The sequence below is a fragment of the Somniosus microcephalus genome, chromosome 18 (genome assembly GCF_052327205.1).
Source record: "Somniosus microcephalus isolate GS21.2 chromosome 18, FLI_Smic_1.0, whole genome shotgun sequence".
Classification (NCBI taxonomy): domain Eukaryota; kingdom Metazoa; phylum Chordata; class Chondrichthyes; order Squaliformes; family Somniosidae; genus Somniosus; species Somniosus microcephalus.
In genome coordinates, this window is record NC_141004.1 from 24308079 (window position 1) to 24324671 (window position 16593).

Genomic DNA, 16593 nt, shown 5'->3' on the forward strand with positions numbered 1-16593 from the left:
TTCGACAAGGTAGATGCAGAGAGGATGTTTCCCCTCGTGAGGAAATCTAGAATGCGGGGGCACAGTTTTAGAATAAAGGGTCGCCCTTTTAGAACTGAGATGAGGAGGCATTTCTTCTCTCAGAGGGTCGTAAATCTGTGGAATTCTCTGCCCCAGAGAGCTGTGGAGGCTGGGTCATTAAATACATTTAAGGTGGAGATAGACAGATTTTTACAAGATAAGGGAGTGAAGGGTTATGGGGAGCGGGCGGGGAAGTGGCTTTGAGCCCAAGATCAGCCATGATCTTATTGAATGGCGGAGCAGGCTCGAGGGGCCGAGTGGCCTATTCCTGCTCCTATTTCTTATGTTCTTATAGAGAAGGAGCTCTTGGAACACTGGGAGAGGATTGCAATTCTGTGTATTTACAAGCTCTAAATTTAAAGACCTATTTAAAATAAAATCGATGTTTTGCTTTACTGAATTGTTTTTTTAAAGTGAAATTTGAATTTAAATTGACATTAATTTATCAGAGTAACAGGATTTCAGCAGCACGGAACTGAGCGGATCAGTGCTCAAATTTGAGGAGTTACTTAATAGCCTGGGGGGTTGGGAAAAAACTGACAAGACAGTTACATCAACAACAGCAACAACAACTTGCATTTATATAGTGCCTTTAACGTAGTAAAACGTCCCAAGGAGCTTCACAGAAGCGTTATGAAACAGAATTTGACACCTTGCCAGATAAGGAGATATTAGGACAGTTGACCGAGAGCTGGATCAAAAGAGGTCAGTTTTAAGGAGCGTCTTAAAGGAGGAGAGAGAGGTAGAGAGGTTTAGGGAGGGAATTTCAGAGCTTAGGGCCCAGGCAGCTGAAGGCACGGCCGGCATCGAAACATAGAAACATAGAAGATAGGAGCAGGAGTAGGTCATTCGGCCCCTCGAACCTGCTCCGCCATTCAATGCGATCATGGCTGATCATCCAAATTCAGTACCCTGTCCCTGCCTTCTCCCCATATCCCTTGATCCCCTTAGCCTTAAAAAATATAGAAACAAATGGTGGAGCAATGAAAATCAGGGAGGGGCAAGAGGCCAGAAATGAAGGAGTGGAGAGGTCTCGGAGGTTTGTAGGCCTGGAGGAGATTACAGAGATGTGGAGGGGCGAGGCCATCTCCCCAGAGTCTGCTGCGAAGCAGCACTGAGACGCACACGGACACGGCTGCCAACCTGTTCTCTGAATAGTGTGGGGCACGGAATGTACCTAAGAAAGAGAAGGGAGGGACGAATACAAGGGTGGACATGAAAATATATAAAAGAAATAAACTGTCTCCAATTAAAATCATGTTTTGTATGACATTGTGTAAATAGGAACTGTTAATGATTTGAAGTGTTGGTGGAAGGGATGTAAGTTGGACATTAGACTTGTATAATAAGCAGCAACAACATACAGAGATGCTGAAATCCTGACTTTCTCTTCTTTCAGTCACCATGAGTGGAGCTGTTCAGGTCTTCATATCCTGTCTGGTGGCTTTCATGCTCTGCCAGGCTAAGCCCTTCAAGCAGTCCAACTTCTTTGACATTGTGGGAGAGGAATCAGGATCTGCAGCCGGACCAACTCCTGAGCATCCCGTCACTCATCAATACAAATGTCCACCTCGGTGTCTCTGCCACATGAGCGTGGTGCAGTGTTCTAATTTAGGTAAGGAAAGTTCAAACTATTTTTATGGAAAGAAAGCAGAATTGCAACTGCACATGGCTGTTATTATGATGGGTTCTCTTCCAAAAGGAGTTCATTCTAAAGATCTCCTGCTTTGAGAACACGAGTACATTTGGAAGCAAATGGTTTCTTTGGAAATTGCTGTAAATGAAGGGTCCTCCAGCTCCATATACATCTCAAATTTCATTCTTTTTCTCCCCATGTTTCTCCTTTTTCTCTCCTGAAGGTATTGTACAGTTCATTATCCTTCAGTATTTTGCCTAAGCGGACCTTCTTTCACTGAGCAAAGCTATACGGCCATTACAGCTTAGCCCTTACTTGATGTTGACACACACACTGTAGTAGGTGGTCATTGGACAGCAATGGTTCTGGTTCATCTTCACCTCCCGAGCCAAGTTCAATTACGCCCCCTCTATTGGCATCCCTAGTTTCAGAGAAGCTAACTCAGCACAGGCCAAGAACTTTCAAATTCTGACGAAAGCTCATTGACCTGAAACGTTGACTCTGTTTCTCTCTCCACCGATGCTGCCCTGGCCTGCTGAGTTTTTCCAGCGTTTTCTGTTGTTATTTCGGATTTCCAGCATCCGCAGTATTTTGCTATCGTATCAACCTTCAAATTCTATATGGTTCAGTAACACACCAACCAGGGAAAATATTCAGCTGTATTCTTTAGTGCAAAAAAAATGGACCCACATTTCCTAAAGACTTTTTTTTACAAGAATATATCTGAATGTCACTTGTAAGTGATGTGAATATTATGACTTGCGTACATGTGTAAAATCTGTATACCTAATATTCCCACATACAATTGCGAGGCAATGCTGTGATTGTCAAAGGACAACTACTTTCTCGCTACTTCCACTGTCCATCGCAAGCATGCGGTGGTCTGTGGAAGGTCAGAATGTTGTGAACATCACGTGGCACACACGTTACGGTGGATTCTCGTTGATCCACGCTCCCGTCATCTGCAAGAATTTTTGTGGGAGCTAAACTCCAGCTGAGCATTTTTAATTGATTTTTCATGGACTTTAGACTCTTGATCCAGCAGGATAAGGAGTTGTTATCAGGATGCCTGGTAAAATGGTAGAATTTACTATCTATGCAGGTCTGATATACAGGAAACTCTTTGGTATCCGGCACCGACGGGACCGGGATGATGCCAGTTGATCAAAAATTCCGGATGACAGAGAGGGTTATCTACCGAGGCTATTATTAACAAAGAAAAATAAAAAAATCAAGAACTGTGCAGTATACAGTAATTGGGTACTCACCTACAGAATGTTGTGTTAAATGGATGGTGGAAGATGCTTGATTAAGTACAGTACTGCCAGTTGAGGGCAATGACTACCAGCAGCGTGGGAGACACACAGTACCCCTGTAAAATGGCGGATCAGAAGAGACTGCCGGCAGCGCGGGGGAGTCAGACTCCTGTTACAGGGGCTTTGAGGTGCTCCGACTTCTGACAGCGCCAAGAAGCCGCGTAGTGGCAGTTTGGAGAACTACCCTCACTGACTAACTCGGCCACCGCAGGAGACTCGGACTCGGACTCGGCAACATTGCCGGTTATTGAGGTGTTGTTTTCGGAGTGAGAATTTTGCCGTTAATAGAGAATTCCGGATATTTAGGTGCCGTTTAAACGAGAGTTTCCTGTATAGCTTTGTGTCAGGTAGCCAGTAGAAATAGAGGATCAGTTGATGCAGAGCAAAGGAGTGAGACTGCCAGCACGTTTTTCCGAGAATACCCCATTTTTAGAATGGAAAAATGTGGTGTCATCCGTGTATGCGATTAGGTCATTTAAACAGACTAGTCAGAAGCTAAAAAGATCTCTGTGTCATACTAAATACGGGCTTGGGGGAGTGAGGGGGGCCTCCGATTATCTGCCCATTTCCATTTTCCACTGGTGGTATCCATTCCATTATGAAGAGTAATTGAGGTTCTAATAGCACTCTAACCTGCACCTAACCTAACTCGCACCAGGTCCCATTCGCCCATCACCCCTGTGCTCACTGACCTACATTGGCTCCCGGTTAAGTAGCGCCTCGATTTCAAAATTCTCATCCTTGATTTCAAATCTCTCCATGGGCTCGCCCCTCCCTAACTCTGTAATCTCCTTCAACCCCACAACCTCCCCCAGAGATATCTGCGCTCCTCTAATTCTGCCCTCTTGAGCATCCCTGATTATAATCGCTCAACCGTTGGTGGCCGTGCCTTCTGTTGCCTGGGCCCTAAGCTCTGGAATTCCCTCCCTAAACCTGTCCATCTCACTATCTCTCTTTCCTCCTTTAAGGCGCTCCTTAAAACCTATCTCTTTGGCCAAGCTTTTGGTCACCTATCCTAATTTATCCTTATGTGGCTCGGCGTCAAATTTTCTTGTCTTAAAATACTCCTGTGCAGCGCCTTGGGACGTTTTACTACGTTAAAGGCGCTATATAAATACAAGTTGTTGTTGTTGTTGCAGCACCGAATCTTGTGGTTCTGCATTACTTTCACACATTGACAGTTTGTGTTGCACATGTAGAAATACATTTTTTTTTAAAAGGAAAGACCTTGGGCTAGATTTTCAGTTTAGGCAGTTTTGGGGCGCTAGCTTTAGCGCCCGCCCGAAGTTAGCGCCCGCCCCAAAGTAGCGCCCCGTTGCCGGGAATTCAGTGGCTTCGCCCTAAGAGGTTGGTGGAGCGCTAAAAGAGGCGTTCCACTACTCTCTTTAGGCGCTAAGCCGGCGGTCCAGAGGGATAGCGCCCAGGCGGGGCGCAGCACGGGTGCGGTCATTTTTGCACTGACAGCAGACCCCGTGGTGCCGACCAGCTCTTAAAGGGGGAAGGGACGAATTAGTCTGCTGCCACGCCCTGCACACTGCAGCCTTGCAAAGAGGCCTCAACACTACTGCTCAGCCCCAGGGAGTCATGGCAACGCCAGAGAAGGCCCGTCAGCGTGCCCTGCGCTTCTCAGAGGGTGATCTGGACATCATGCTCACAGCTCTGGAGGTGAGGCGCAAGATCTTGTTTCCAGACAGTGGGAGGAATCCAACCCACCACGACTACACCAAAGCCTGGAAGCAGATCGCCCAGAGGGTGACATTCACCGGCGAGGCCCCCAGGACCCACACACAATGCCGTAAGAAGTACAACGATCTGACCAGGATTGTGAGGGTGAGTAGCCTTTCCAGTCTCCTCCTCATTCTTGCATGTACACCTGACATGATGGGCAAAGGGACCTGAAAGTCCTTTTGGCCAGCCCTCAGCCAGCAGCATTGGGACAGTCATGAGCATCAAATGGCCATTCGGCACTCTACACTTTGGCCAAGCTATTCCACCATGGGAGGCAGTGCACACTACATCAGGGCTTCACTCTGTCCAAGCTATTCCACCATGGGAGGCAGTGCACACTACATCAGGGCTTCACTCTGTCCAAGCTATTCCACCATGGGAGGCAGTGCACACTACATCAGGGCTTCACTCTGTCCAAGCTATTCCACCATGGGAGGCAGTGCACACTACATCAGGGCTTCACTCTGGCCAAGCTATTCCACCATGGGAGGCAGTGCACACTACATCAGGGCTTCACTCTGTCCAAGCTATTCCACCATGGGAGGCAGTGCACACTACATCAGGGCTTCACTCTGGCCAAGCTATTCCACCATGGGAGGCAGTGCACACTACATCAGGGCTTCACTCTGGCCAAGCTATTCCACCATGGGAGGCAGTGCACACTACATCAGGGCTTCACTCTGTCCAAGCTATTCCACCATGGGAGGCAGTGCACACTACATCAGGGCTTCACTCTGGCCAAGCTATTCCACCATGGGAGGCAGTGCACACTACATCAGGGCTTCACTGCGCCCTTACAGCCCGTCCTTTCTCTTGCAGGCTAAAGTAGCGTTTAATCGCCAGGCCCGTGCCAGGGGTGGCCGCGCCAAGCTGCAGGAGCTCACTCGGCTGGAGGAGCGCGTGTGTGTGCTCATGGGAGCACGTGTGATTGTCCCCACAGCGTGCGGTGTATCCGACCCTCCACTGCCCGGCAATGGTAAGGACCTCGCCTTTTGGCCCTCTCGCGTCGCACTGGCCCATCCGAGCTATCTCCTTTGCCACTGTCCCACCAATGCGCTGAATCCCACCAGTCCTAACTCCCTCGCTGACGCCGTCTCCTCACTCTGAAGCTACTCTTGTGCATTCCTGCTTTCAGCTGGTGACGACCAGGACCCTGAGGCTGCCAGTGACAGCACCTCCAACCAGGAGGAGGAGGAGGAGCAAGCCGGACCTTCGGGGGAACAGTCACGTCCCGCAGGAGAGGAGGAAATGCTCGACACCTCCTCACTGGACGAGTGCCTGGAGGAACTGTCGCAGGGCAATGCAGCTTCTGGGACCAGTGGCGTCCAGCCACCCAGCAGCCGTGCGCGTGGCCCGCGGCCTTCCCCCCAAAGGGGGGAAGGATCAGAGGGGAGTGCTGCTGCTCGGCAAACTCGCCGTCACCAACGCGGCAAGGGTCCCCTAGTTCGGCCCCCTCCTCCCCAGCGGGAGAGTCGCGACTCCAGTCCGGACACCTTCACTTCGGAGGAGGTGCGGAAGCTCGATCAGATGGCCGACGACTCGGACCGGCGCCACACGGAGCTCATGAGCGTGGTGGGGCGCATGCCTGAGGCCATCGAGTCGCTGGCGACCAGTGTGCGCGAGTTCGGGGCAGCAACTGCCGCGACTGGCCGCATGCTAACTGATGCCGTCAAGACCCTGGCGGATGTGATGCGCGCGCACACCAGGACCAGAGGGCCACTCACTGCTGCCACACGCGCTGTCTCAGGCAGGCATCGCCAGGGCAGGCGCCGCGCTGGACCATCCCAGCAAGCCGGCCGTCGGCTGATTGCTGCGGATCCTGCAGTGCGGGCCCGGCCGAGTGCCACCGCGCCACAGCACCAGCCAGCGCATCCCAGACGCCAGCTGGCCCACATTGCACCATCCGTCGCCGCCATTCCCCCTCTGGGGCGTCAAGGGCAAGCGGCTGCAGCTGATGGTGGCCAGGCTCAGGCGCGCCACTCAGGAGACGGCCCCTCGAGGCCCAAACGCCGTGTAGGCCGCCCCCCAGTGGCATCTGGCGGAAGGGCATCTGAGCCTCAGGCGCCTTCCCCCAGCCTCGCAGCAGCCACTGGGCAGAGCTTGCGAAGGAGCAGCAGGCAGGGCAGGGGAGGCAAAATGCTGGCCAAGGTCTCGCCCTCGCGGGCCACTCAGTAGAGGGTGTGGCCAGCTTTCCTTTAATATGGCGGTGGCCATCTTTATTTTGCCCATGGTTGTGCTTTTGGAGGGCTTTTTTTTTGCGTTAGGCCGACGTTGAGGCCCGGTTTCAATAAAGGTGGAGTGGCTCCTCCCCAGTTTGTGGGAGTGAGTCGTTTGTTGGGCTTTTTGTGGGGCCCGTTTATTGTTTTTGGGGATTCATGTGGGAAGGGCTTTTCATTTTTGTTTAATAAAAAATTATCTTTATTCATGCAGTCTCCATGGTTGTTCTTCTTAGTGTTTGTTGGCTTCGCCGGCTGAGGGCTTGCGGAGCGGCTGCATTCATCTTCCCTCATGGCCCCTGGCCATTCCCTGACAGGGGGCTTAGAAGTACCGTGTAATAAGGTGGCGTCGTGCGGCCCTTGGCCCTGGTCGCTCCCTCCTGGGAACGTACTCCTGCTCCTCCTCCTCCTCCTCCTCCTCCTCCTCATGCTCCTCCTGCTCCTCCTCCTGAGGTGCTGGTCCAACGTCAGGTGGCAGTGCCTGAGTCCTGCGGATAGCCAGGTTGTGTAGCATGCAGCAAACCACCACAAATTGGGAGACCCGGTCCGGCGAATACTGGAGAGCTCCTCCGGAGCGATCAAGGCAGCGGAACCGCTGCTTGAGGACCCCAATAGTTAGCTCGATGATGTTGCGGGTGGTTTGATGGCTCTCGTTGTAGGCCTCTTCAGCAGCGGTCCTGGGCGCGCGGAGCGGGGTCATGAGCCAGGTGCACAAAGGATAGCCTTTGTCCCCGAGTAGCCATCCTCTTGGGGGAGGCTGTGCCTGGAACATGTCATGCACAGTACTCTGCCGCAGGATAAAGGCATCGTGGCTGCTGCCTGGGAAGCTGGCATTGACTGCCATGATGCGCTGCTTGTGGTCACAGACCAGCTGCACATTCAGAGAATGGTAGCCCTTCCTGTTGCGATACTGCTCGCCATGCTCCAGAGGGGCCCGCAAAGCCACATGCGTACAGTCAATGGCGCCCTGCACCAAGGGGAATTCCCCGAGTCTGGAAAATCCCAATGCGCGCTGATGCTGGCTCTCCAGGGCCATGGGGAAGGAGATGAATTGGCTTCTCCTTCTGAACAGTGCTTCGGTCACCTGGCGGATGCAGCGATGCGCGCCGTACTGGGAGATGTTTGCTATGTCCCCAGCAGCGTATTGGAAGGAGCCGGTGGCATAGAAGTTCAATGCCACTGTCACCTTCACTTCCACCGACAGAGACGTCCTGCACCTGAGCTTTGGCCGCAGATCTCGGCGAAGCAGGTGGCAGATCTCTGCAATCACCCCCTTCCGGAATCGGAGCCTTTTAACACATCGCGCGGCACTCATGTTTAGGTAGGAGCGCTGCTGGCGGTATAGCCTGACTGGGTAAGGCCTACGTGGCCGACGCCTGTAGCCCCCTCTGCCTCTAGCCAGGGCTGCCCCTCTCACAATACGTCTGCGAGCCCTACGGACATGGAGCTGCAGCTCCGCGTTGGCACCCCATGCAACCCCCATCAAATCCTGGCAAACACTCTAATTTCCAAATGGCCACTTGCAGCGCTGTTGCCTGAGTCCAAAAATACCTGGCTCTTGCTGCTTGAAACCAGTTAGCTATCCTCCTTGTTGTGTCTCCAGAAATGCGTTGCACAAGACTGTTTTCTGAAATAATGGATGGCCTTTATACTGGAGAGGACGTTCCCTTTAATTAGCGCCCCCCGGGGCCCGCGCTGGTTGTGTTGCGTTCCTTTTTCCAAACGCTCCGGCCGCCCGCCGCACAATGGGGCGGTCCGACTGAAGTTTGCAATCGGGGCGGCCAAAGGGCGTTGCACGAGGATGTGACGTCATTTTCTGCGCGCGCATCCGGGCGGGCGCTAAACTTTGCGCCGGCGCTAACGGGCAACTTAATTTGGGGCGGGGCGCAAACTGCGCTGCGCCCGGGCGCTACACGCATAGCGCCCGGAAATCACTTCTCTTAAGGCGCTAACTGCTGGCGCAAGCAACTGAAAATCTAGCCCCTTGCATTTAGATAGCGCCATTCACGACCTCGGGACGTCCTGAAGAGCTTTGCAGCGAATTAAGCACTTTTTTTTGGAAGTGTAGTCACGGTTGTAATGTAGGAATGAAACTCTTACTTAGAAAGCAGCAAACAAAACTGAGGTCTCAACAAATCAGCGTTTCTTCTATTCTTATTAAAATGACTGCTAGAATTGTGAGAGGTACAGTTCAAATCAGTCCAGACTCTGTTTAAAAAAAATGTTATGATCCAGATCAAAGAAGCTGTTCCTTAATCTTGAGATATTAAACAACTGTTCAGGTTTCAAGATACACATGACTTTGCTTTCATGTAACATCTGCAGAAACTACTTCCAGTAATTCTTAATAATCGCTTTATTATGATCAGGCAGTGTCCAGAATCACACAGCATTTCTTAATTAACATTAATCTTGGAACAGGCTAGGGATGTGAGCCAAAGCTGGATTTATTTATTTAGGGTGTAAATGCTCAATTTATATCCAGTTTCAACCATTTCATCTGCAGTTGGTTTCGTCCCTTTAAGAGAAAAAGAGGCCTTTGGGATATGTGAACCACTATAAGAACATAAGAAACAGGAGCAGGAGTAGGCCATTCGGCCCCTCGAGCCTGCTCCGCCATTCAATAAGATCATGGCTGATCTGATCTTGGCCTCAACTCCACTTTCTGCCTGCTCCCCATAACCCTGTTTCTCAAAAATCTGTCTATCTCCACCTTGAATATATTCAATGACTCAGCCTCCACAGCTCTCTGGGGTAGAGAATTCCAAAAGATTCACGACCCTCTAAGATGAAATTCCTCCTCATCTCCGTTTTAAATGGGCGACCCCATATCCTGAAACTGTGCCCCCTCGTTCTAGATTCCCCCATGAGGGGAAACATCCTCTCTGCATCCACCCTGTCAAGTCCCTTCAGAATTGCAGCTGTCTTCACTGTAGAAGACACTAACAACATCCCAATAATGGATAATCAAGGGGCCACAGGGAGTGGGGAACTAAAGACAATCACTATCACTAAGGAAATAGTACTCGGTAAAATAATGGGACTAAAAGACGACAAGTCCCCATGACCAGATGGCCTGCATCCCAGGGTCTTAAAAGAAATGGCTGCAGAGATAGTGGATGCATTGGTTGCAATATACCAAAATTCCCTGGACTCTGGAGAGGTCCCAGCAGATTGGAAAACCGCTAATGTAACACCCCTATTTAAGAAAGGAGGGAGACAGAAAGCAGGAAACTATAGACCAGTTAGCCTAACATCTGTTGTTGGGAAAATGCTGGAGTCCTTCATTAAGGAAGCAGTAGCAGGGCATTTAGAAAAACATACTGCAGTCAAACAGAGTCAGCATGGTTTTAGGAAAGGGAAATCAGGTTAAACAAATTTGCTGGAGTTCTTTGAGGATATAACAAGTAGGGTGGACAAGGGTGAGCCAGTGGATGTGGTGTATTTGTATTTCCAGAAGGCATTCAATAAGGTGGCACATAAAAGGTTACTGCATAAGATAAGAGCTCACGGAGTTGGGGGTAATATATTAGCATGGATAGAGAATTGGCTAACTTACAGGAAGCAGAGAGTCGGGATAAATGGGTCATTTTCTGGTTGGCAAACGGTAACTAGTGAGGTGCCGCAAGGATCGGTGCTGGGGCCCCAACTATTTACAATCTACATTAATGACTTGGATGAAGGGATCGAGTGTAATGTAGCCAAGTTTGCGGATGATACAAAGATGGGTGGGGAAGCAAGTTGTGCAGAGGACTCAAAGAATCTGCAAAGGGATATAGACAGGCTAGGTGATGGGGCAAACATTTGGCAGATGGAGTATAATGTGGGAAAGTGTGAGGTTATACACTTTGGCAGGAAAAATAAAAAAGCAAACTATTATTTAAATGGAGAGAGATTACAAAATGCTACAATTCAGAGGGACCTGTGGGTCCTTGTGCATGAAACACAAAAAATTAGCATGCAGGTACAGCAAGTAATCAAAAAGGCAAATGGAATGTTGGCCTTTATTTCAAGGGGGTTGGAGTATAAAAGCAGGGAAGTCCTGCTACAACTGTACAGGGTATTGGTGAGACCACACCTTGAGTACTGCATACAGTTTTGGTCTCCTTATTTAAGGAAGGATATACTTGCATTGGAGGCAGTTCAGAGACGATTCACAAGGTTAATTCCAGAGATGAGGGGTTTGACTTATGAGGAAAGGTTGAGCAGGCTGGGCCTATACTCATTGGAATTTAAAAGAATGAGAGGTGATCTTATCGAAACATATAAGATACTGAGGAGCTCAACAGAGTAGATGCAGAGAGGATGTTTCCCCTCATGGGGAAATCTAGAACTCAGGGGCATAGTCTCAGAATAAAGGGTCACCATTTTAGAACTGAGATGAGGAAGAATTTCTTCTCTCAGAGGGTCATAAATTTGTGGAATTCTCTGCCCCAGAGAGCTGTGGAGGCTGGGTCATTAAATACATTTAAGGTAGAGATAGACAAATTTTTGCAAGATAAGGAAGTGAAGGGTTATGGGGAGCGGACTGGGAAGTGGCTTTGAGCCCTAGGTCAGCCATGATCTTATTGAATGGCGGAGCAGGCTCGAGGCGCCAAGTGGCCTATTGCTGCTCCTATTTCTTATGTTCTTAGAATCTTATATGTTTCAATAAGATCCCCTCTCATTATTCTAAACTCCAATGAGTATACGCCCTACCTGCTCAACCTTTCCTCATAAGACAACCCTTTCACCTCCGGAATCAACCTCGTGAACCTTCTCTGAACTGCTGCCAATGCAAGTATTGTGTGCATCTCATCATTAATTTACACAGCTATGGTAGATGACCACCGACTGTCTGGAATCTACAGCCAGAACCAAAGTAACATTGGTTGTTGCCAGTGTTTATACCTTCATTTTTTTAAAACCTAGTAGTGTATTTAAGAGGGATTTTTCCAACCCTTGGTCTGGTGAGTCTGAGTCTGTCCTGATTGGTGTTTTAATAGACAGCATCCAGTCTTTCCCAGGTGGTCTAGTTTTCAAGTGCACGTGCATCTCTCTTCCCTGACAGTGTTTGTTAGCCAAGGAGCTAGATGGGGGGAAAAGGCTATTAATCCATTAGGATCCTGCAGCATTATTTCCCAACAACATTCTTTTATTTTTTTAATTCGTTCATGGGATCTGGGCATTGCTGGCAATGCCAGCATTTATTGCCCGCCCCTAATTGCCCTCGAGAAGGTGGTGGTGAGCCACCTTCTTGAACCGCTGCAGTCTGTGTGGTGAAGGTACTTCCACAGTGCTGTTAGGGAGGGAGTTCCAGGGTTTTGATCCAGCGACGATGAAGGAACGGCGATATTTCCAAGTCAGGATGGTGTGTGACTTGGAGGGGAACTTGCAGGTGGTGGTATTCCCATGCGCCTGCTGCCCTTGTCCTTCTAGGTGGAAGAGGTCGCGGGTTTGGGAGGTGCTGTCGAAGAAACCTTGGCGAGTTGCTGCAGTGCATCTTGTAGATGGTACACACTGCAGCCACGGTACGTCGGTGGTGGAGGGAGTGAATGTTTAAGGTGGTGGATGGGGTGCCAATCAAGTGGGCTGCTCTGTCCTGGAGGGTGTTGAGCTTCTTGAGTGTTGTTGGAGTTGCACTCATCCAGGCAAGTGGAGAGTATTCCATCACACTCCTGACTTGTGCCTTGTAGATGGTGGAAAGGCTTTGCGGAGTCAGGAGGTGAGACACTCACCGCAGAATACCCAGCCTCTGACCTGCTCTTGTTGCCACAGTATTTATGTGCCTGGACCAGTTAAGTTTCTGGTCAATGGTGACATTCTTTTAATACCCAAAGAAAGAATCATGAGACCTGATAAGAAATAAGATGGACAATCATTTTTGAAGCACGTTCAAGAAATGTTCTTCAAGATGAGTTATTTTAGAAAAGAAAGAGCTTTTTATACAGCACTGTAATACTGGGGATATCCTAAAGCTCTCCACTAGAAATTATTTTTTGAACTGCAGTCTCTGTTGCTATGTATGGGAGTGTGGCAGCCATGTTGTACACAGCAAGGTCTCACAAGCAGCAATGAGATGAATGACCAGATAATCTACTTTTGGTGATGTTGGTTGGGAAGAATGTTGGACCAGGAAAGCGCTCTTTGCTTTTCTTCTAATTGTGCCGTAGGAGCTTTATAGTCCACCTGAACAGGCAAGTGTGGCCTCAGTTTAATGTCTCATCCAAAAGAAGGTAGCTCCAACAGTGCAGCACTCCCTCAATCCTGCACTGGAGTGTCAGCCTAGATTACATTCCAAGGCCCCGCAATGAGGTTTGAACCTCCTGCCTCAGAGGCACGACTAATATCAACTGAGCCAAAAATCTTCACTGTGATGCCCCTGGAAGCTTTTAACAATAGATGCTTTAGTCCGTTTAATAAGTAATACCATAAACAGCACTGCCATACCCATCTAGGACAAAATTGTGCAGCTACTTTGACAGGCCTTTCACAGACCTATACTGTGACAAGCAGATTAGAGGCGACGGCTGTTGCAGTCACTCTGCTGGAACTACAGGAGTCCATAATGGTAGTATTCACTCTAAACTTGACATTACTGGCTATGATGGGGAAGGGATGATTGAAAAAGAATTTGTCTCGTTTGTCAGCCTTTGACTTGATAGTCAGTGAATATCGGGCTAAATGGAATTCATCTGTTCCCATTGAAAAGACATGTCAAGGAAATGTTGTATGAGATTTGTATAATCGAGTCAGAAAATTGTATTGCATTTTTACAGGGTCCTTCCTTCAGTTAATCAGCAACAGATTTTCAGAAATGGTAAACCCTGAGGACTTGATAGTTGGAAAAAATGAGCAAAGTAAGCAACATCGTAACAGTAGTCATTATAACAAATGATCTGGGAGGAACAGAACAGTAGCTGTATTGGGTAATTTCCTTTTAAAACCAAAAAACCCAGTCATGTTGTACAGTGGATCCAATTACTATTCTGATTATTGCCACATTCAGGCAGTGTCAATTTCATACTGTTTTGAAGAAAATAAGGAAACTGACTAATTGTGGGAGAGTACATAGCTTTAAAAATATGTATGACTCGCGTCTTAATGTTGCCTAAAATCCTGTTTATGCGGAAAGCAGCAATAGCTTATGATGGGTGTGATCCAAATTAGACGGTTTTACTTGACCTTAGTTTTTGCTTCACAATGGCTCTGTGTAGCCCAGCCACTGGCAAACGTTAATATAGGAACATTGTATATAGATACGCAGACAAACAGATAGGATATAAAATGGTTCTTTTTCTGTCTAGTTCAGAAAACATCTGGTCTACAAAAGTACCAACTTGCTGTGACTTTGCTAATTAGTTCAGCTGAGGCAATTAATTTTACGGGTCTTAAGATTAAACTTTCAAGCGTCCGCTGAAATCTAACACTAAGTTAATGTTAATCTCCATCTTTTTGGTGCAAAATAATGAAAGGTTGAATTAAAGTCTCATCGACATTTTCCCCATGTTCCTACCTTCCCTATATGCTTCTGTCTTCAGCCAGGAGGGTGGACGGCTGTCTAGACTGTAACCCTCTCTATGACCACCGTCAACTCTGATTGACAGATATTGCTGTTTGTGAGGCAGATGAGTTGCTTTTTCCACCCTTTAATAAATGGCTTAACAATTTTCTTTTTCTCCTTCTTGTAGTTAACCAAATGTCACAATTGCAAAAGAGAAACAGATACACAAAGACCTAACTTAAATGCAAACTCAACATTTCTATTTACAACTTCAGCCGTATTTTCCTGCTTTTTTTTAATGGAAAACCCAGCTTGTGGCATTGTACGTGCAGGGGCACCATTACTTCTTATTTTGTCCAATTCATTTTGGGTGGGGCATTTCAGGAGATGTCACGGTTTCTGAGCTGGAACCTACTTATTCATGAACAAGAAAAATTCCCTAACATTCACCAGTCCATTGGAGTGGTAAGTGGCAAACCGTCAAATCATAGGTCGAGCAAATGGAGAATTAAGGAGCCCGTAAAACATTTCACAACTGAAAATTTAGCATGCCATTGCAATTTTCAATGAAACATCATGGGGTACAAACTGGACCTCATTGCGTCCATTTTAGGGCATAAAATGGGCGCGACAAAGTCCAATTTCGGGACCAATGCCCCGCGTCCAAGAGACGCCTGAAAGACATTCAACCCAATATTGGCACAGGCCATTTCTCAGGCATTCCTGGCGGCCACCTAAAGCAGGTGTTAGGCCCCTTGCATATGTAAATGAGAGGCCTAATGGCTGGTTTAGGACTTACCTACAACCACTGACGGCGAGGTAAGCAGCCTGGAGTCTCTATCAAATGGGCGAGCTACCTGTGCAGGCATGGCAGGTGGTGGCAGCTCATTCAGGTAATGTTAACGAGGCCTGACGCCCAATTTCAGGCCTGCTTGATGCGTGCACTCCATGCGTGATGGCCATTTCAGTTCGGAAAATGGGCCTAAAGGAATTTCCGCCTCCATTTTTGTTTATCTGTTATTGTCATTTTTCTCTTTGAATGTAGATACATTTACAAGCCTATTTCCATCATGTACGAAAACTCTGTTGAAAGTTATAATACAAAACTGTGTCAACAACATCACTGTGGACTATAACCCAGAAAGCACTGGATGTAACATTCACTCCCTCCACCATTGGCGCACCGTGGCTGCAGTGTGTACCATCTGCAAGATGCACTGCAGCAACTCGCCACATCTGCAAGATACACTGCAGCAACTCCCCAAGGCTTCTTCGGCAGCACCTCCCAAACCTGCGACCTCTACCGACAAGGGCAGCAGGTGCATGGGAGCGCCATCACCTCCAGGTCACACACCATCCTGACTTGGAAATATATCGGCCGTTCCTTCATCGTTGCTGGGTCAGAATCCTGGAACTCCCTCCCTAACAGCACTGTGGGAGTACCTTCACCGCACGGACTGCAGCGGTTCAAGATGGCAGCTCACCACCACCTTCTCAAGGGCAATTAGGGATGGGCAATAAATGCTGGCCTTGCCAGCAACGCCCACATCCCATAAAATGAATTTAAAAAACACGTTACTGTGGCCTGTTGCCCAGAATGCAATGGGCGAGAGTGATGTAATGGCAGCTCTGCAGTCAAATAGCAATTTCAAATGCAAATTAAATTCAGCCAGAAGTTAATGCCCTTAGAAATCATCAATGAATCTACCTTTCGTACAGGAGCTTACATGCTTCAATAAGCTATATAGATTGAAATTGTTTAAGATAGCCTTTTGTCTGCCGTAGGTCTCACCAAAGTACCTGCATACATTCTACCCGAGACCACTTTGCTGGATCTTCAGAATAACAAGATCAGAGAGCTGAAGGAAAATGACTTAAAAAATCTAAAGAAGCTTCAGGTGAGTAAAGTGGCCAAAATATTCCCATTGATTAAAATGAGCCTGTTATTTTACAGTGTAATTTCACCTCCCCACACCCGCACACACCCCGTCCCCACCCGACAAACAGCTGTGAACAACCTTAATGTTCATTTGGGTTAGGTCAGTTTTTGTTTCTATTCAATTGTGTAAAGCTTCTTTCTGTTCGCTGAAATTACAAAATGTTCACTCTGATCTTATAGACAATTTGGGGGCGATTTTGCCAGCCCTGGGGAGG

General features: G+C 48.3%; 1 protein-coding gene across 1 annotated transcript in view; it reads left to right on the forward strand.

The window, feature by feature from the left end:
* LOC147105127 (decorin-like) overlaps positions 1–16593 on the forward strand; it is a 143288-nt gene that overhangs the window by 102002 nt on the left and 24693 nt on the right. Inside the window, exons 2-3 of the mRNA XM_086011225.1 lie at positions 1460–1675; positions 16225–16337. Coding sequence (XP_085867351.1) covers positions 1460–1675; positions 16225–16337 — 329 coding nt within the window. The remainder of the gene's footprint in view (positions 1–1459; positions 1676–16224; positions 16338–16593) is intronic.